The 21,334-nt window shown below is 34.7% G+C and overlaps 2 protein-coding genes across 2 annotated transcripts; both read right to left on the bottom strand.

Annotated features, from left to right (window-relative positions):
• Window positions 1-798: 798 nt before the first annotated feature.
• On the bottom strand, window positions 799-13,494 carry LOC136849429 (centrosomal protein of 85 kDa-like). Its single transcript, XM_067122780.1, has 13 exons — window positions 13,337-13,494; window positions 11,835-11,961; window positions 11,082-11,175; window positions 10,243-10,395; window positions 9,748-9,845; window positions 9,383-9,473; window positions 8,694-8,883; window positions 5,330-5,445; window positions 4,932-5,039; window positions 4,502-4,672; window positions 4,159-4,269; window positions 1,679-1,784; window positions 799-1,083 (listed from the first exon to the last, which is right to left on the bottom strand). Exons 1-13 carry the CDS (start codon window positions 13,356-13,358, stop codon window positions 923-925), a joined length of 1,548 nt encoding a protein of 515 aa, XP_066978881.1. The 5' UTR covers window positions 13,359-13,494; the 3' UTR covers window positions 799-922.
• A 2,076-nt stretch (window positions 13,495-15,570) lies between these two features.
• On the bottom strand, window positions 15,571-21,141 carry LOC136849846 (mitochondrial transcription rescue factor 1). Its single transcript, XM_067123310.1, has 4 exons — window positions 20,767-21,141; window positions 18,837-18,979; window positions 16,933-17,005; window positions 15,571-16,077 (listed from the first exon to the last, which is right to left on the bottom strand). Exons 1-4 carry the CDS (start codon window positions 21,061-21,063, stop codon window positions 15,883-15,885), a joined length of 708 nt encoding a protein of 235 aa, XP_066979411.1. The 5' UTR covers window positions 21,064-21,141; the 3' UTR covers window positions 15,571-15,882.
• Between the last annotated feature and the right edge of the window lie 193 nt (window positions 21,142-21,334).

Below are 21,334 nucleotides of genomic sequence, written 5' to 3'. Positions count from 1 at the left end.
TCATCTAAAAACTAGCAGTAGAGTACAAAGCCTGTGCTACTCTACATAGCAGAAACGAGAAATGAAGACTGAAAAGGTGTTCCCATATAAGTTTTTGTGGCTTGGGTATGGTATGAATACACAGTACTTTTACTAAGTGATTTGCAGAGATTGGACGCAAAATCTAACCTGGGAAAAAAATACTGAAATCTCAATGATTGAAATGGGTTGAACATGTGATGGAAGGGATCAGGAACCACCTGGTACGAAAAGCAGTAGATATGAAGACTTGTAGAAAGATGCAGGGTATGGAGAAAGGTGATAAATGAAGATTTGGACCTGATGGAATTTCGGGCAAAAAAAGACTAGCCTAACATGAACATGTACATCTAACTTGCCCAGGGAAAATATGAAAATTTCATTCAGATGAATACACAAAATTAAGACTACACAAGGACAGATTTGTGAAGACCTGAAAAGCTCATATTGGTATTAACTGAACAACATACAGTATTTTATGAAAACATCAGGTGTGAGTTCTATTTTTTTATATACATTACATTGAAAAAATATTTTTTACATAGAAAAAATATAAAAAAATACACACAAGGTTCACAACCCTCAAATACCATGAATACATAATAGTATAGAAATCTTAAACTATTTGGTGTATTATGGAATGGTTCTTGCAAAATACCATGCATTATTATGTACTGTATGTCAGTACTGTATACAAAATCTTCGCATCAGACTTGTTTGTCCAAAGAACATGTTATTCTAAAAAATATACAGTACTACTAGCAAAAGTAAAAGCCGCCTTATGACAAATCTGAGGTTGCATTTTCTTCTAAAAAATATACAGTACTGCTAGCAAATGTAAAGCTGCCTTATGACAAATCTAAGGTCTGGATTTTCCAAACATAATTTTGAACATACAATACAATTACATTTGGGGACAAGCATTCACAGCAATGTGACCTGCATATTTATCTTGAAGAGTTGCTCGAATACTTTCCAGCTGGTGGATGAGCTCATTCACTTCAGTCATTCGGCACTTCAAATCATCGACGGTTAAAATCTGATTTTCTAACTTCTCCACAGAGTCTAAGAGGGAAATATACTTAGTGAAAAATACAATCCAATTGATGTATTGTCAAAAGTTTTCATAATTCATATACAGTATTCCTTATGGCAAGATACAGGATACAGAATTTTATACAAGATTTAGTCAAAGCGAACAGCAAATATTTTGATAAGGTTAAATTGTACTTGTAAATTATTAATGTGCAACATTTACCTTTACATACTTGATTATATGAAGGGACTATTATCTGGATTTTGTGGTATAGTAAGATACCAAAGCAAGGTGTCAATATGTTTTATTCCTATGAACGATTACTGATAATTGTCATTTTGAAATCTGTATAATGTAATTTTATATTTACACACAACAAAGTTTTAACTACAGATACTATATAATAGACATCTTGCCATGCCACAACTTCCAGATAACTTTTACGACTAACATTATTCTACATAGATCCTGGCACGTAATTGAAGTTTTAGGTCTTAATATATCTTTGATGAAATTTTCAGCTCAAGTTCATTTCCAGTTTTCAAATACATTATATAGCTAAGCCAGGGAGTATATCAAGGAATCTTACTTTTAAGAGAGAATGATGAATTCATTAAAACTTACCTGGAAAACCTAAAAGTAAGGAGAGATCTGGGGGAATTCCTTGGCTTATTTGTGAAGATATCTCCACAAGATCTTTAAACTGTTGAGAAGAAAGGTCAAACAAAATTACGGTACGAAGAACAGTACAATTAGTAATTAATGCATTTAAAATTATAAAAAAAAAAAATCCATAATAAAAAAAAGGGAAAAATTTAGCACTGAACTATCCTATGCCTGTTTGGAATCAGGGGCGTCATTTTTTTTTTGGGGGGGGAACTGTCCCCCCCACCACAACTTGCCCCCCTCACACCCCCAAGCCCCAAGAAGTAACAGCAGCGGGTTTTCCATTATTCCTACCGAAATTCAAATGTGTCACCACATTAAGTTATATCTATCTATCTGTCTATCTACCTATCTATCTATCAATATTTCTCTATCACACACAATGTTTGTTTGTCTGCCTATTTTGCTGAAATACCTTGCTCATGTGGCTTCAAAAAGCACATAAAATAGCTCAAAATAAAAAAAATCCCAGCTGGTTAGGCTCGCTTCGCTCACCAAACCATCTTTGCCCCCCCCCAACAAAAATCTGAAATGACGCCTCTGTTTGGAATGTTGACCAAACACTGAGTAATCTTGTTTCCCATCATAATTGGTATAATTAATCTGAGATGCCCATAATGAGCATGACCAAACATTTTCTTTGAGAAAAACAAGGCCTTGCTACCCTCTTCTGTACTCACTGTTTGAACAAGCTAATTCTGTTCCTACCCGCATGAAACCTCATTAATATTAGCCTAACAGACTCGTTCTATATTTTTATGAAGGATCAACAGTGAAAAAATTTATCTGATGCCTTTATTTTTCATTACCAACAAGCTGTACTACTCCTTTCCTGTATAATTGTATCAGTAACTATCTAAGATTTTAAAGAATATACATACAGTACTTCTCATAGATTTTTCATGTATAATTGTATCAGTAACTATCTAAAATTTGAAAGAATATACATACTTCTCTTATACATTTTTCAATCTTTTACGTTTCTTCCACATACATCAGGGCTTCATAAGGGCATTAACTGTTTATTCAGATAGTCTTAAGCAAAAATAAGGTTGGAATTTATTTATTGAATTTCTTTTATTTTATAACCGGGTTAATTGAAAATGATGGCGAGTCTGCTGAAGCTCCTTTAGTTTCTTTCCAAAATTTGACATGCAATGTTGATAATGCTGTTGAAAACTGTCAAGAGAGAACCTGACAGCCAACAGTCTCAATGTACAATTCCATGTTGGCTCAAAGCAGTGGCATCCCCTGTACCAGGCTTTTGCCAAGAAATGTTTTATGAATGCCTATAAGTCAAATCTACAAGCATTTGTTGGAGCCATCCTTAACAGACACTTATTCCAGAAAGGTTTTATTAATTCATTTTAATTCTTAGGGTTTGGCATTCTGAATGGATTTTAGCACTGCTTGTCTAGCAATTTAATTAATAACAGACAAAACCTTTGGGCCAGCTCTGTGAGAGAGAGATAAACCAGCTCACTGATCTAGTTAAACTACTTCATAAGAATAAATAATCTAAGTTTAAAAAAAAAAACAGTCAACCCCAAAAGACTGGGTTGCATTTAGAACTTGTACCAGTGAATTTTATATAGGAAATATATATATATAAAAGGTTAGCTGTTAGGAAGCATATACACAAAGCAGTTATACAGAATACTTTTGCATCCTAGATCTAACTAGTTACTTCAGTCCGCTGGGGTTAGGGCCGTGACCTCTCATGCGGTGCGATTGCGCTGTAGACATTACTGGTTCTTTACAGCATCCCATCGGCTACTAGGTTTTACTGTTTTCATTAATTTTATTGTACCTCTCTTCGTATTCTTCTTCCATCTTACTTTGCACCTTCTCCTAATGATTCATAGTGCAACCGCGAGGTTTTCCTCCTTTACACCTTTCAAACCTTTTTACTGCCAATTTCAGATTCAGCGCTGAATGGCCTAATAGGTGCAGCGTTTACCTCTGTTAAAATTCATTCACATACTTCCAGAGACAACTTTGATAATGGATAACAGATCATTATTTTTCAAACTAACTTTAAAGTTAATCTGACTTTCCAACTACACCATTATCGTCTATATACTTGACATTCACTGGGTGCATTTATCAATATTTTTTCCATTTGCTTACCTTCCCTTTTCTCTGTTTTTTTCCTTGTAACTTCTTTATCACTCGTACTTTCACACAAAAACCCGTGTTTGTCTATCTTTGCAAAACTTTGTAACCACACAAGCTTTCTGACACTGGCTAAGTGAATAAGAGATGACTGATATTTTGTGGCATTAGTATTTTCAGCTTATACTCTACAACATAATTTAAAGTACATGTATCTTTCAATAGGGAAACTTTATTCTCATCTTCTCTAATAACTTTCGAAGAATGAAAACAAAACAAAAAAAGTACTGGGCAGTGAGGACAACTAATTTATTTTTTCAAACAGGCGTGAATGGTGAACACATTTCTTGAGTGACCCAATCTGTCAAGTGACACTTTAATTGGTCCTCTAGTTTCTTGTGTGTTTCCTCAAGACTCTTGAACGCAGATTTCATCTATAGTTGAACAAAACATCAAAATAAGCAATGGTTATAAATATGGAAGTTTTTTAACTACTAAATTTTTTCATAAAATACACTACTTCAACCTTGTGTCCACAAAACCCACATACATCACTCCTCAGTGGAAGAATTATGAACAACTGCCTTCAAAGGTTAGAACCCTGTCCATACAATTATTCAAAGCAAAATAGATAAAAATCTATGAATCTCCACTAAACAAACTTACCTTCTGTTCATTCAATTTGCTTTCTTCAAGTTCTCTCTGCAATGCCCAAAGATCCTCCCTTTGCTTTTCACTGCATTCCACCTCCTTCTGCATCTTTTCGCTATATTTTCTATCTTGCTCTAAGATTTCCTTATTTAAGCTTTCGATCTTTGTTTTCCGATAGCTGAGTAACTGGAAAAAGGGGCAACATTAATTCATCACATGGTGGAACGTAGCATTCTGTATATACATAATGAATAAAAGCTGGTGTCTTAATTCCATGGAAAAAGTACACGTTTGGTATAGCAACTGGTTACAGTATGAGGATTGGGAGTCTGTGAACTGATAACACAAGAATTATACAGCTAAAGAAATTGAGTAAAATTTTCAATATAACTTGAATGGAAATGGATGCTACTCTATCAATAAACAACAATACTGTATACCTTACCTTCTTAGCACTCTCCAACTCTCTTTCATACTGATTTAGACGCCACAACAAATTTTCCTTTGTATCTTCTCCTCTTTCCTCTGCTAAAATTCTTTGATTCTCGATGTCCTATGAAGTCAAATTTCACAGTTATGAGACTGGCACATGAATACACATGCAATAATTACAAGGCAACTCAAATAATTGCAAAACTACTTGAAAACAAAGTACGGGGTACATGTGAATAAGTAATTTTTTATTGGTTAACATCAAGTATTGCATGTTCACAGTTGAGAAGAGTGTAATCATCAACAAAATAGATAAATTTCACAGGTATTCTTACATTTTTTCCATAAGAAAGAACTGACCAAATAGTCTACTTTATGATGTTTGTATGGGTACTGTATATAAATACATACTGAAAGGATGTTTTCACTCAATCTAAGTTTCAGCAGCAAATCCTCCTTCTCCTGACTTAGCACATCCACACAGTGACTCAGCTTACTTTCTGTCTCTTTTTGCTGTGCTATCTGTCCTGCCAAAAAATTAATATTTCAACAATATACTCCACATATAAACATTTCCCATCTTCATAAATAAAACTGTTATAAACATACTCTGTTGTAAAGGATGATGGTTACTTGTACAGAACGTGGAAACAAGTTTTTACCAATAACTTGGTAGCTTATAAATTTTCTTACCACAATTTTCAGAAACATGCCATATGTACATGTTGTGGTTCCAAAAACTGAGTTGCTATGTGATGTGAAAATTTGGGTAGTCTAAGCTTCATCAAAAAAGCTTACTTTAGCCTACTGTATTCATTTTCCGTGAATTTTTATGAACTGGAATTTTTTCCATTTATTTTATATAATGTACAGTACAATGAATACCTTTTTAACCCTATCATAACTTAAATATTATTAATTCCCATCCTTTAATACACATGCAGATAAAGCCCCCCCCTCAGTAATACAGTATTGAAGTGGGATAGTGAGTCATCACTTACTGTACAACACCCTCAATTTGTCATACTGCAATAGATTTAACACTTGATTTAACTGTTAAATCATTGTTTACATCACTAAATATTTTAGACTTACTGTATTTCTCAAACACAAACGCTTACAAATATTGATCAATATAATTTTAAAATCATACAGATTTCTTTGATACTAGAATAAACTCCATTGGAGCCAAACTACTTGCACCAAATTCTTCCTTCTCATTGATCACACATCTCTTAATATATCCATATGAATGTGACACGCTATCTATAATAGGAATTCTTGTGCAACTATATGTATTGAAAACCCTATTAAATGTAACCCCCATACATAAAATGCCTGAGGTTGCCAAATGTTAGACTAGCTTAACCTATCTGCCATTAATAAAGGGGAAGCAGACTAGGAAGGCATAGACGGAATAAATCTGTCTTGGAGTCAAAGGTGCATAGGCTAATTATTGCATATGCTGGGTGTGCAAAAATAATTCCTGGCAACAGTTGAGCTTTCATAGGCAGTTCAGGTAGCAATATGAGGAAGAGAGCGTATTTATATCTTCCTCTTCTCTGCACAATGATAACTCATTGATTTCTTTGAAGGAGGAAGAATGGCATGACAGGAGGTGCCATCTGAAGAAATTTGGTCCTGGACAGTGGATACTGAAAAGGGTGACATGCATACACAACCAGAAATGGAAGAGTCCAAAGATGACTTTGGGATACAAAGGGTTAAATGAATTCTTCTGGGCAAGAGGAATCACTGATCTGACAACCTTTCAAAGCATCTCTCACATGAAGTAGAGGGGAACACTAATGCCCATGGCAAGAGTAACACAAGAGATGAGGATCCTTTTCCTGAGGAGACACAAGAAACTACAAGCACACCCGGGCAGACGGAGGCATGGTGGGATGCATGTCATAAGTTAAAAACAAGTGAAGCATTGTAAGCACCAAGTACCAAGGCTTGACTCACCTAAGTTTTTTCACAAATCTCTACAAGACACCAAGCACAAAAGGCTAGATGGAAAACTAACTCACCTGAGAGTGAAGCAACCCAATTAGCAAAAATGAAATATAGTACTGGTAAAAACAACAAATCAGTGGAGAAGGGTTATACAGCAGATCCCACATGTGCTCTGATAAAAACTGAGCATACCTACATTAAAGTAAAATACATAACGAGAAAATAAAGGTAACGCTGAGTAAATGAAAATGAAGATGCTTGAATGATTCATGGAATGAAGGAGACAGAGTGATAACAACTTGACAAATGGTGGATGCACAGTACAGTACAGGTACAGTATTTCATACTGATGGTGCATGAACAGTACTGTACAGGTATCTCATATGAATGGTACATGAACAGTACAGGTATCTAGACAAATGATGCATGCACATTACAGATATCTCAGACAAATTGTGCATGCACAGTACAGGTTTCTCAGTCTTGTCTAATATGAGGTGGTGAGACTGGGATTTCCTTATCCACTGAAATGTGGCAGTTATAATTCATGAGGTTGTGAAGTAACAGCCCTAGTAAGTGCTCAAAGTAGGAGGGGAAACGTGAAGTTAATGCCACTGAGATATAGAGCACTTCTGCAAAGTCTGCCAATAATAAAATCTAAAAGGAAAATTATTACTGGCACTTGAGAAAGGCTTTCCTTCCAGAGATGTTTTACCCAGGTTTTTATTTACACTTAACTCTAAATAAAAGCAATCTATAGTCTGCTATCTTTGACCAGAGCACTGACAAGTGTAAGAGTACTGAAAATGGCTTGTGGTCTGTATGAAAATAATTTAAAGTAGTCTAATGAAACAATAACTGTTCACAGAGAAGTGTATTTTTATTGTACAAATAAAACTTCATATATGTTAGCTGTGCACTGCATCAATTTGGTAAGAAATGAGAAGCGTCAGGGTATAAGCAGATATGAAAAGGTCATATTAAGCTACTACTTATTAATCTGATTTGGCAGCAGACCCTCTTTTAAACAGGTTCTATTGAATATTATTGCTGCTTCAGCTGCATTTATTTTGTAGAAGACTTTTTCTATTTTCCTTCGAGACAATCCCCCGACTCACGACAGAAAGAGTAGATGTGACATCATTCATCACAGCCCAATAGCAGCCAAACTACCCGATGATGTCAGCCGGCATGACATCACGCAGCCAGGCCAATGGGAGCAGCTGGAATGAATGACATTCCCAGGTGCGAAGATCTGTCAGGATCGAAGCCACCCAGAAATTTGGCTTGAAGTTCGCTGACTGCAACCAATCAGAATTCGCCATCCATGACCCCCGCTGAAGCCCGTGTATAAATTCAGAAGGACTATGCAATCTGCCAGTCCTCTACTAGCTCGCTGGAGAATGACAGAAGAGTCTGTCGAAACGCCGTCAGCGCAACAATTGTATAGAACCAACTGTATAGAATATAAAGAAGCAGAATCAGATTTTGACTTTTCCCCATGAAATGACAAAATATAGGCGAAGGTTGTACGCACCTCCACTGAAGAGAAGTCCACAAGGAAAATAGAAAAAGTCTTCTACAAAATAAATGCAGCTGAAGCAGCAATAATATTCAATACAACCTACTTATTAATCTATAATATTTGAGTTGGGAATGCATTATCTGGTCCCAAAGGTGCTGGATTACAGGTTTCTTGCTGACCTTTAACATAGAATCTAAAACATGCAATGTAGATAAATGAATGTGTGGCAAAGAGTGTTCAGTGTAAATTTCTTTGCACAAAAAACTTACTGTTCAGTACGTGCTAACTTACTTGCCATGCTATTAACTTTCTCATTAAGTTGAGCAATTTCAAAAGACTTTTTGGAGAGTTGTTTCTGTAGCTGCATATGCTCTGCTTGAGTAGGAATGGTCTGCAGGTAGTCTTTAACTGTTCTTAGTTCTTCTGATGCTTTGTTACATTTCTCTAACAAGATCTGGTGCTTTTCCTTGGCTTCTTTAAGCTGAATCATAAAATCATTAGTACAACAAGAACTTCAAGAGTATTAAGGATTTTTCATTTTTTCACGATTGGTAACATGAACATCCTTTTTCATGATAAAATCTTGTGATAATGGACAACATAGCTAGGTTTTACTAAACAACATATATACTGTACTGTATTACATTTGCAATCAATAAAAATAGCATATCTTTAAACTGACCTTGGTGGTGCATTTATGAAGAGATTTTGCTCAACCTGATGCCAAACAATTTTTTTGTTTAAATTGGCTGGTAAAGTTCTTTAATTACTTGCTGTACTCTAATATACTTTGTTTATGTGTAAGAAATTATTTTAATTTATTTTTATCCTCCAAGATTCCAATAAAAAATTAAATAATCATTTTTACTGACACCCTGAACAAAATCTCAATTGCTATCAGCAGTCCTATTAATTAGCCTAAAGAGTAACTTAAAGTAATCAAGGTGAATACTTGACTGTAGATGAGATTTACAAATTACCTTCAGATTAAGTTTCTTTTCTGTTTGGGTAGCATTTGCTTCTAAATTGGCAAAAACAATTTTCAGTTCTTGCAGTTCATGTTCTGTGGCTCTGCAATATTACATAATCATGAGAACTGCACGAAATTATTAAATCTTACATGACAAATATTTCTATTTATTTACTTGTATATTCACAGGCATAACCAAATACAATATTAACATGAAGCTGCATCTATTCACACTACTTAATAACAACCATATCCCATACGTATGGCTGAATTAAATAAGATTACATGGGAGGTAAGTTTTAAATGGAGCACTACAAATCAAATGTCATATTTATACATGATACATAAAGCTTCCAAATCCATGATGCTACATACCCAAGAGTTTGCTCCAGAGACTGTTTTTCACTTAGCAGCTGTTGATATTCTGGATCTGACAAAATGCCTCCATTCAACTTATTCTGAATTTCTTGTACCTGAAAAAAAAGAGGAAAGCTAAAGAGATGCTTGTCATACAGGAATAGTGTTTGAGCTAGTGACAAAAATCCTACTAACTGCTAATAATAATAAACATTAAACAGTCCTGGTTTCCTGGAAAAATAGGAAATTTTAAATGTCATTTGTATTATTCCTAGTAAACTGTATATACAATATAGCTATACACAAAAAGTGATGGATGGTTTATATATCCATAGTGCACTAACAACTAAAATATTGCAGTAATTATACTTTATATGCAATTGTCAGAATTATATATCAAAGTCAGCCGAGAACTGAAATTTCTTTACTTATAAGTACTTGCGCCTGTTAATTAGCAGATCAATTTAAAGGGTCAATTTAAGTGAAGCACAACTTGTACGAATTTCCTCTTACCTGGAGGCGTAGTGTTTGTAACTCAATTTCTTGACTATTAGGTGAATAACTTTGAAACCTTTCATGATAAAGGTTTTTTGGAGCTGAAAGAACATTGCCAACAACAGGTGTTGCGGGTGACTTTGTGCGGACTGGAGTGGCAGTAGTAGTTGCCTATGGAAAGAAAATTACAATTAAACAATATACAAAAAAACAAAATACATATATATTCTCACTAGTGATATACTTAACAAGAAGCTGATAAAAAAGAATGTTTTTCTGTAGTACCACTGACAATATACTGAAGCATATAGCCAAGGAGATTCTTATATCTTGGTATGATGTACTTTTATGTAATAAATCAAACTATAGCCCAGTAGCATTTCATACATCCATAACACAACATTTTAAAGATTCTTTCTATGATTGTTCATTCTTCCAAAATATTATTGATAAATTTATCAAAAGTATTCAATAGAGTATACTGTACTGTAATTGATTTAAAAAATACAGCAGATGATATATAGCAGCCTACAGAATCTATGACTTTTCATAGAACTGAATCATTATTTTTATAGAAATTCTCACCTACTAGCTACATCTAATGTTTGTGAGGGTACCAACAAAATTTACACTCTTGGGTGGTTTGCTTACTGAAATTAGAAAGGTATTTTCTGAAACAATGGCTTGCATTTCCCCATGAACACATGGCTTTTAGTCCTTTGAATCACTACATTATTCTAAACAAGCCTTCTAATGAGAGTTTAAAGTTATACATCTGGAAACTTTACGATATAAAGAGGGATTAAATTTCAAATAAATGAGAGCTGTAATACTTAGAGTCTTTATGTAAAATATACCTCTGCACTAAGGAGATAGGGTGAAGGCATATTCTGGTAATTAATCTGATGTCTACGAAGCAAATGAGAGCTCACAGGATTAGCAGGGCCATCTCTGAAATCAAAGACTAAGATAAGTATGATACCATAAAAAATTCATTTTTGTTTTGCTCTAATCTTCTTCTCTTAATCAACTGATACTTCGGGCAGCCTACGAATCTAAAAATCTGACTCAAGGTTGTATTTAAACTGCTTTATATTTATGAAGTACCTGGGCCTAAGCTTCCTTGACTTTTCAAGATAATTTTTCACGCAGTCAACACTAATGAATACATTATTTCTAATATGTGATGGCTACATCTATCCCTGCCATAAGAAGAATGTAAAAGTTTAATTCGTCTCAAGTCTGTTTTCAAACCATACAATAAAATTCTCTACATCTCTTATATCTTTCTTTTCTGAAGCATGCTCAACAGCACAACCAAATTCAACTTTCAGTGACTAAGGTAGTTTTCTCTCTAACCTTGAACACTCATTTTCAAAGCAATCTTACAGTTGCTTAGCACGCATACCTACATTTTCAAAAACTTCATCCACCCTTGTGGAAACAGCAGGAGCAGTGGAAATTGTTGAACCACCACCACACAAAGCATTTAGCAGCCCAGATAACTAAACAATACAAGTTACAATGCTAATTTACTACCCAGTGCCCAGAAGCTTAATTTTTCAGCAGTTACCATACTTTTCATTGACACTGAACACTTGGCAACTTACCCTTCAGTGAATGGGTGAACTACAGCAGCTGGAAGCATCACTTTACCCTCCTGATCCACAGGTTCCTCAGCTTCCTGGCTGTGGATAACAAGCCGCTTATCACGATGTCTTGGCGTCCTCCATCCGCCTGTAAAAATACAAAAAACCCCAAATTACAATTTCAATAATAAGCCATTCAGTTAATGAAAGTTGCCATATATAAAATGACACAATGGCTTACGACTACACTTCTTTTAATGTCCACATCACATGTGAAATATGGTTTCTTAGGACAACATGAAATATGTTGACTAAGGAAGGTTAAAAGTATAAATTAAACATATTTGTTTACTGATGGTGCCTTGATAAGGTTACATTTGTACAGTAATAGTCTACAACCCCATGACAACGTGAATTAATAAATATTTGAGTGTTATAATAAACTATTTTATGTATGCAGTAGCCTAATGATTAAAATTGCAAAAGCAGTTTGCATTTCATTTCCACATCGTAATTAACGCATGGGTTATGATTTTGAAAAATTTAACATTTATTTCAACTGGGGACCACAGTGGGTAACCAGGGACATGGGCCTTAGGATCGTTTTAGTGGGGGTAGGGCAGAGGCTGCTCTTGGGATACTAACAAATAAAAGGTTACAAATGAGCAAAATATGTAAGCATATATTGTTTCTTCAAAACTGATGCCCACATACGTCATGTCAGATGAGGGAATTTAGGCAGGGTGAAGTCCTAATCTGGTGAGACATGACATTTTAAGTTACGTTAGGGAAGGTTAGGCTAATATGCATCCATACATTTTACTCTAGAGCCTAATTTACGGTGCTCTGGGTCAGGTTAGGTTGGGAGGGCTAGGGGATCCAAAACCGTGGCAAACCCTAGACTGGTTATAGAAGGTTGGATTAGGATGTAAGCTGTAACTGTATACGGCCATTTTCATTTTCCCCATGCCCCAAAAATTGGTTTTTCCCCCCGTGGTCCCCCCCAATATTGTTAGATTTGAGGAGAATTGTAATGGGTTAACATACCATTTCCAACAGATGCAAATGTCACATTTGTAAAACCACACAAAAAACTAAAATTAAACTATATTACCTATTAAATTTGCATTTAACTGTCCCACAGGTTTAGCTTCCACTTTCTGCGAAGGTTAAAGGGAAAATACCAAAAAAAATTATACAACTGTAGCCTACATGTTTACCCTCCCATGAAAACTTACCATCTTTTCAGGTCTTGCTGCAAAATATCTACTGCATTATCAATTTGATTTATGGTAAAATAATACTTATTAATACCTCTTCACTTATGGATAAAAAGCTATCATCGTCGTCTCTCGACCACGAGCTTTTTCTTAATTAATTCGGTCCTGCCGTAAAGTATCAAGGGAGACAAGGCTAGATATTATGGATTGTCATTAAACCTGCAGAGGCCTACGTCAATCAGCTTAACCTAGCGCTCAGTTCTGGCATTTATGCTTAAAAACTCCAGAAAATGCTCAACTTACCATGTTCGTGAGGTCGGGACATCACGCAGGAAATAGTCACGCGATTGGACAAGTGCCACTTCGAACGTCAGTTTAAAAGCAACTCCAAAATAAAGTTGGCGCATTCTTCTTCTTGAAAATAAAAGGTCGTAAGATCAGCTGGTGACGTAAACCATGCAAGAGAAGGATCTTAGCTTCAAAATCGTTTCGTACAGCTTTACTACATAATGATTTCAGTATTTTTTCTCAGTAAAGTACACTTAATATCAATTATTATGGACAGCAAGTTTGAGTACCCACTATTACTGCCTCTCAACGGAATGAGAACCGAGTGCACGTTTAAAGTTGGTAACTCTTGTTAAGTACCCTCGGTCGCAGAGGGAATAGATTGAATGTATTGTTTATTGCTTAATTTTAATCCTTCAGATTAAATACTGGTTTATCTTTTTTTTTAATTCCTTATCTTAGAATGCATTTTAGCATGATGACGAGGCTGAATCTCTCAAATATTAAGATCCCTAGTACTGTACAAGCTCTCGCGAGTTGGAATTAAACGAGACTAAAAAGAATCAAACAACGGGTAGACTGAATAATATTTGGAAATTAAATACTGTAGTCTGGGATAGCATATGGACATAAGATTATATTACGATCTGTTTAACTACACAAACATGAATCATGGCACGATTTTAAGAGGTGCGAAAGAAACGAGCAGGATAAGGTTACTGCTACTTCATTGAGGACACAGGCCGTCTATATAGCGGCGGACTGACGTCACGCCGAGGAATACAATGAAAACTAGGGTGACCTGAGGTCAATAACACACTTTGAGCTACACAAATGGACAATAGAGGAGTTTAATACATTCTGCTATCTGAGAAAAAGAAACACATAACATACAAGTTGGTGGCAGGTAAATATTTACATAAAACAATTTAAATGATTGGGTATGGCTGAATCTGCGTGACCCGTTATTCTAGCAGCGGCGAACCTAGGAGAGGCAAAGAAAACGGGTCACCACCACAGAAAACCCGCTTAACGGGGACTTTACACGATAATGAAATTTCATCTAAAAGATTTCATCAATTTGAAAATAACCTTTAGAGTAATATTAAGAGTCAGATGACACGATAGAGTTAGAAACATACCATACAGGAAATTGCAAAATTTCCCTACGTAGATGATGTAAAGATGGAACAGAGACGGAGATGGCTTGGAAATGTCTCTTGCACAGCCCCTAGGAGAATAGTGCTGCTAATGGGGCTCCTGTAGACACCACAAGAGCTGGAAGGCCCAAACCTATTTGGATAATGTGATATAAGTCTGAGTGTGTTGTTTTTATATGATTTTGGGTTCTCATATATCTATGCTTCAATTTTAAATCAGTTTCTCTGTTCTGGTACCTTGAAATAGCTTTTACGTTGACTTTGGTCAATCATTTGTTTATATATTGTAGCCTACAGTATTTTAATTTTCATGCATTGCACATTGATGCATCTTAATTATCAAACTCATAAAATCTATGTTTTGAATTCTTCTGTAATTTATCACTCTTTTCCACTTTAATGTTTCTGTTCACTCTGAATTCTATTGTGTAATATTAGTTACAGTCATTTCTGTGGTTAATGTTCATTACTTAAATGTGCATTCTTTTGTTGGTTGTTTTATCTTTATCTTGTTCAGTTAGTACTTGTTTTACAGTATTTATTTTCCATGTGTTGAGACTGCTGTAATATTCTAAATTGCACTCATTAATATTGTATATGCAATCCAACGGAAGAAAAATCAAAATGATTAATAATATAATTGAACATCCTGTTCTTTGGTTTATTATGCCTTTTTTGATTGGGAATTGGAATCCGAATGCGATAGGCAAGTCTATCCCACCCATTGCAACTCTTCAGTTTTACTTTTGTCATAATTCTGGGAAACCTGATATCAACATTTACAGGTAAAATACCAGGAGAGTGGGGATCCAAACAATATTTGAACCTGGGTGTTTTGACTCAAGGTTTTCCTTGTTAAGAATTTGAAATATCCTTATGTGTGGCACTATACATTACATGACTATGTGCACAAGGTTATTCAATAAAATACTTTTAATAAACAAGGGTTATTCTCAATAATGCCCAGCCAATAGCGACCACCTTCCTTTCCTTTGTCTTCAAGAAATAGGCTTTCAACCCAGGGTGAAAACTTTTAGAAAATATCAGCAAAAATTGATTTTTAATTATGGGGGAAAAAAAAAAATACAGTGTTGCTGTATCTTTTATTACCAATATTTACAATGCAACACCGTCAACACTGAAAAGGCACTTAATCTTTTAAATAAAATGCCAATAGCTGCTGCATATAAATTAAGATGTCAAAATAACATACTGTATTGGTCTAAGGAACAAAGACCAAGATATCTATAAGATTATTGTCACGCTGTTACTGAGAAAATCCAGTAAATCTTTATCCTCAAATGAAATGCATAATTCAGCCAAAAAATCACTCACAAAAAAAAAAAAGTATACCTCTGACTGTCAATTATTTCTATAGAATTGTGAGGCTGCCGCATGTGTTTATTCTTCACCAATTTTATAATCCTCATATTTTCTTATAAGTAAATTTTGATATCTTCGAAGCATTACAGTTAGTTTGTCTGTTTCCTCATTATATTCACCCACCCTTAAGATAACTAAACGAGCAACATTGATCATTTCTGGATTGTTCTTTGAAACTCCTTTGATAAGGTCTATTTCATCGCCTTCCTCCAGCTGCAAAGAAATGCAGACCATTAGTCTTACCAACACAGAAGCTCAAGTAACGATGCAATCACCGATTTGTAAGTCAGAGTAATTGTCAGTACTCGAAAAAGAAAGGCACTGGAACACGAAAAGAAATGGACCCCAAACCCAAATTTTACAATTTAAGACGCTGTTACTGAACAGCTAAGTCAGATTTCCATAAAAATACAAAATATTATTTTAAGAGGCAAAGATTTATTATTACTGTATTATTATTATTATTCATATTACGTAGTTTGACAAGACCAATGTCATGTTTCTTGATTCTCATGATCCCCACCCAAAACAATTTATTTATTAAATGAGAAGTAAAATACTGGAGACAAGTACAGCTGTTGAACAGCAGGGCAGGAAGCCACCAAAAGGAAAAAGCAGAGAAGGCACTCAGAGAGCATACCTTCCCCAATGTCAAAACCCTAGTAATATTACAGATTAAGAGGAGACATGAACTCCAGTCAGACTTTCTTTGCAGATACAATTATTTCAATTTGGTCATCAAAATACACTACAATGATTCATAAGGTTCCAGATTCTTAAGCCCAATCACTTATTTCTAGACCTTTCAGTAAGTTTCTGTAAAAGCCTTTGCATACACTCTGCTATCTGACAAAAAAAACTTACTATCTAAAACATTACATTCTTGACTAAATTAAAACTTTGAGGGGGAGATTCTACATTATTAAGCTTTTTCAAATGTTTAGCGCTACCGTACTACTTACATAATAAATATGGTTAAATAAAAAGAAAGTGTTTTAATGTTTCAGAACAACTGATAAAGATCTAGATTGGGCACTATAAGACAACACTGACATAGAGTACACTAACCTGTTTGCTTTTCTTCAGGATCTTGTTCTCATTCACTCGCAACCTACTGCTATAAAATGCATTCTCTACTTTGCTGAAATGAAAAATAAGTACTGTAAGTATTGTCCATAACTACTAATAGTTTGGTAAAAATACAACAGGTAAATTGCTTCTTCATGTTTTGTAAACAAAATTATTTTATTCTACTTTGAGCCAAAACAGGCAAATTAATTTCTCCACATTCTATAAACAAAATAATTTTACTTACACTTTGAGCCACATAAATGCAGTTAACTGTCCAATTAATCGCTTCAATAAAAAATGATAATAAAAAATATAAAGCCCCATCTACGGTTTATAAAATCATTCACGGCACCACAGAACTGAAGTCATAATAGCAAGGTATGAACAATGACAGGTTGGGAGGAGGGTACTCATAGAAATGTGTTTGTTTTCAGAGAACCTAACAAATTCTTTTAAATCGTATACTATATATTATCTTACACTGTGTAGTTACTTGGGGAGGAGCATTGCAGTTGTTCAGCCTTCTCTGTCTACTCAGGTATCCAAACAAGTTGTCAATGTGTTAATGGAAGTGTCACAGTGCTATTTTACTTCACAGAAGTGAGATATGTGTTGATTTGCGGCAAAACTTTCCAAGAGAAGCTCAGATTAAAAACCTAAAGGCAGTTCCCAATACTTGTAATGAGCAATGCTTAAAGTAATAACTGCTGTCTTGCATGGAAACCCACACTAATATTTAAGTACTAATATACTAGAAAACAAAAAATCTTGGGAAAAATAAAATGAACAAAAAATTCTGAATTAAGCAACACAAAGGTTGGTGTCATGCAATCTGAAGCTATATGTTGCTTGAGGAGCCTGCAATTTCTCAACACACAAAAACTTCCATCAACATTATGAATGCAAAATTGGTGATAAATGTGTAACCAATTACATAACACAGAAACCCTACTAAAAACATCATCCAATAATTACACAAAAAATGTCTGATTAGTATTCCACAAACAGTGATAATTTTGCAACATATTAGTATATTGTCAACAACAAAAATAAAAATGAATTTACAGTATGCAGGCAAGGAAAATATGCATGAATTTAAAGGATGCAACAAGAACAATAAGGCTGCTTAAAAAAAATTCAGCACACATACATGTTTAATTTAAGAATGGGGGTAGAAAGGTGATTGATGCTGCAAGATACATTATTTAGTTAACTGCATATAAAGGGTATTAAGGCATACGTAAAATCAGAGGTCTGTTTATGTACATATATGAGTCATAATACCAGCCTTCCTCAAAACTTATCAAATGTTTTGATATTCCTAACGAAGAGAAAAATAGTTAGCTACTGTATATTGACTCATTTATTTAACTTTTAAAGTTACAGTTCATCACCGAACCCTGCAAGTGACAATTAAGGCCTGAAACAAATCTGAAGCATACAGTGGACCCCCGCCTATTTGCAGTTCCGGATTTGCGGATTTTTCTGTCGAACACATATACACATTATTAGAGGAAAATTTTCTTATTCGCAGTATTTTTCACAGAGAAATAGTCACTAACTACTGTATTTTCATATAATTTTTGTAACTAAATACATTTTTTGTGATAAAAATATTAAAATACTCAGGTATAAGCATTTTTAGAGGGATTTTTAGTATTTCAACTATCAAAATTGGCAGTTATAAGTGTTTTTAGAGAGGTGTCAAGTATTTGTGGATTTTAGTCATTTGCGGGGGGGTTGTGGTATGCATCCCCCGTGAATACCGGGGGTCGACTGTACTTTGATTTATGACTTATTAAATTGATTTTGTTCACATACATTGTTGTGAGCTCCCTAAAACCAATACAGGAATTAAATTCTATCATGCTCTAGACCTGAATGTAATCACAAAAGCTTACTTGCGTGACATATTGAGTCCTGACTTTAAAACAGAATCCACTCTCAAGGAAGGCACTCTGACTTTGATGTCCTTATAACCCAAGCCACTTTCTTCCATCCAGTCTTCTTCATCGTCATCGTCATCATCATCATCATCTGAAAGCTAAAATATTAATTTAATACAGGGAATTCTAAGATTATTTATGCATACCTATCTAGCTTAAAAATATTGAAAACAATCTTCGTCTACTTTATTCTTCAAAAACATCATTAACTTCACATTTACTTCTGTCACTGTTTTTTGGTGATTGCATTGTTTTCTGTTTATAATGAAATGCCACAAAGTGGAATCATGTCTTTTAGGACATTATCTTTAAAGTTTTACCATTTGATTCCATTAATTCCTATGCTTTTCACATCACTAGAGTGCATGTGGCAGTGATGTCATGACGCCTCTGGAAATGTTTGCAATTATATAACAGTTATTCTTTTAGCATGTTTGTAAAAGAAGCCCATATATAGTTCTATAAAAAGCCAAAAACAACACATCACAGGCATGGAAAACATTATTTTGCAATTTTAAAATAGTTTCCTTATACTTTTTGACATGATTTTAAAACGATTGACATTGATTTCTCAAGAAAATATTTATTAACATTTTTACAACATCATTTCTATCATTGACAGGAAACCCCAGTGGAAAAGCATATGTTTTTGGGTCAGATTATGTTGTGGGTACAACTTGCCATCTTGGGTTGGCTAGGTTAGGTTACTATGCATCACAGGTTTCCTTTATTTTTGTTTTTCCCTACCCAAACAACCCAGTTTCCCATTGTGGTTCCTCATGAGTTCCCCATTAAAGTTATATACAGAGGGTGCTGTGTTGAGTTAACCATAACAATGCATTTGCAACAAATACGAATGTCAAATTTTACAGAAGCACATCATACCTTGCATATAAAATAACACAATTCAAAAGCTTTCAAAATCCAACTGCTACTGTGAACATTTACCAATATGATATGTTGATTTCTCACCAAATACATACACTGCATATTTTTCAACTGGTTATCTTGAGTTTATTTTTTGAAATGTTTTTTGAAATGTTTAATGTTGGTGCAGATCACATGCTCTTAGGCTATATTTCCTTATCTATATACATACTGTACTTAACTATTATGAGTGGTTACCAGTGGGTTTTGGGATGAGGAAAACCAAAAACAAGTGAAGTTAGTAGGAATGACAAAAAATGCATAAAGGGCAAATAAGCCATTGGAATAATAGTACATTACTTTGTGTGATAAGAAAAACCAAATCTTCAAAACATGAAGTGGTCTAGGAAATTATTGGAATACACCAATACTTATCTTCTCTTGACTTATGGCATCCTAACCTAACCTGCAGTGTCAGTCTGCGGTAATATTTACAATGACGAAGGATTTTGTTTGACTTTTAGAATTATGCCAAGGTACTAAGCATTAAATATAATACAGATATTGGTGAATGTAAAGTAGGCTAATCAAAAGTCAATGCTAAAGTTTCAACAGCAAATTCAATATCAGAATTGGTTGAATTTGGTTCATGTACTTGGCCTGGAGTTAAAGAATTGGTAAAACTGAAGACTTCTACCGTGGCCTGCTTTCTGTTAGTCGCCAGACAGAATACTAACAGCCTTTTATTTAAGTTTTTGTTTATGTTTAAGTCTTTTGTTTGTGTTTATGATATTTACCGTCTTTTGTTTATACGTTCATCCCCAAGGGTCTGGTACTAAACCCGGACCCCATTTTGCATGTAAACTGGTAGCAAACGAACCATAGGGGAGCGGTAGTAGTCTTCCATTTTACCAAACTATCATAAGATACTAACTAATAAGTTAACTGCAACAACTTGACCATACTAGTTTCGCGACACTTGGCCGTTATTCAAATCATTAATTTAAAAGATTCTTACCACCTCTTCTTTTCCCCTCTTCGTTCTACCTCGAGATTTCTTGCCTCGAGATATTGAGACACAGGGCGATAACATCTGTAATTGCTTCTGTAACGTTAATTCAGAAGAGTAAATTGGCCTCGTGACGGTCCATAACTGCTTGATCACTTGAACACTGGGTGCTCTACCTTCTCTCGAGGAGTTAAAAACACTCCTCCCATACTGACAAGACAGAATGGAATTTCTGTGGTTGATATTTCTTAACTCTGTGCATACCCAAGCTCTTAAATGTCTGGACAGAAATTGTTGTAATACCATAATCAGAATACACTGAGTTCACAAAGTACAAGATTCCTATTAGGGTTAAGTAGAGCCTCAGGTCCACTTTAGTAGTAGTTTATATGTTATTTTATGTGACGGCTCTCTCACGAAGCACTTATTCTTTGCTTACTTGGATAGTAGAGTTATTTTTTTTTTCTGTCGGTTTTTCATCATCTTCTTCTTCAGCTTTCCGAAATATGTATAAGATTGTTCTATAGCTTACTATGCTTTCGTAAATGACGTTCTAGACGAGCGGTAAACTTTTCTA

Source organism: Macrobrachium rosenbergii, chromosome 21, assembly GCF_040412425.1.
Source record: "Macrobrachium rosenbergii isolate ZJJX-2024 chromosome 21, ASM4041242v1, whole genome shotgun sequence".
Taxonomy (NCBI): domain Eukaryota; kingdom Metazoa; phylum Arthropoda; class Malacostraca; order Decapoda; family Palaemonidae; genus Macrobrachium; species Macrobrachium rosenbergii.
This window is presented reverse-complemented; position numbering and strand designations above follow the sequence as displayed.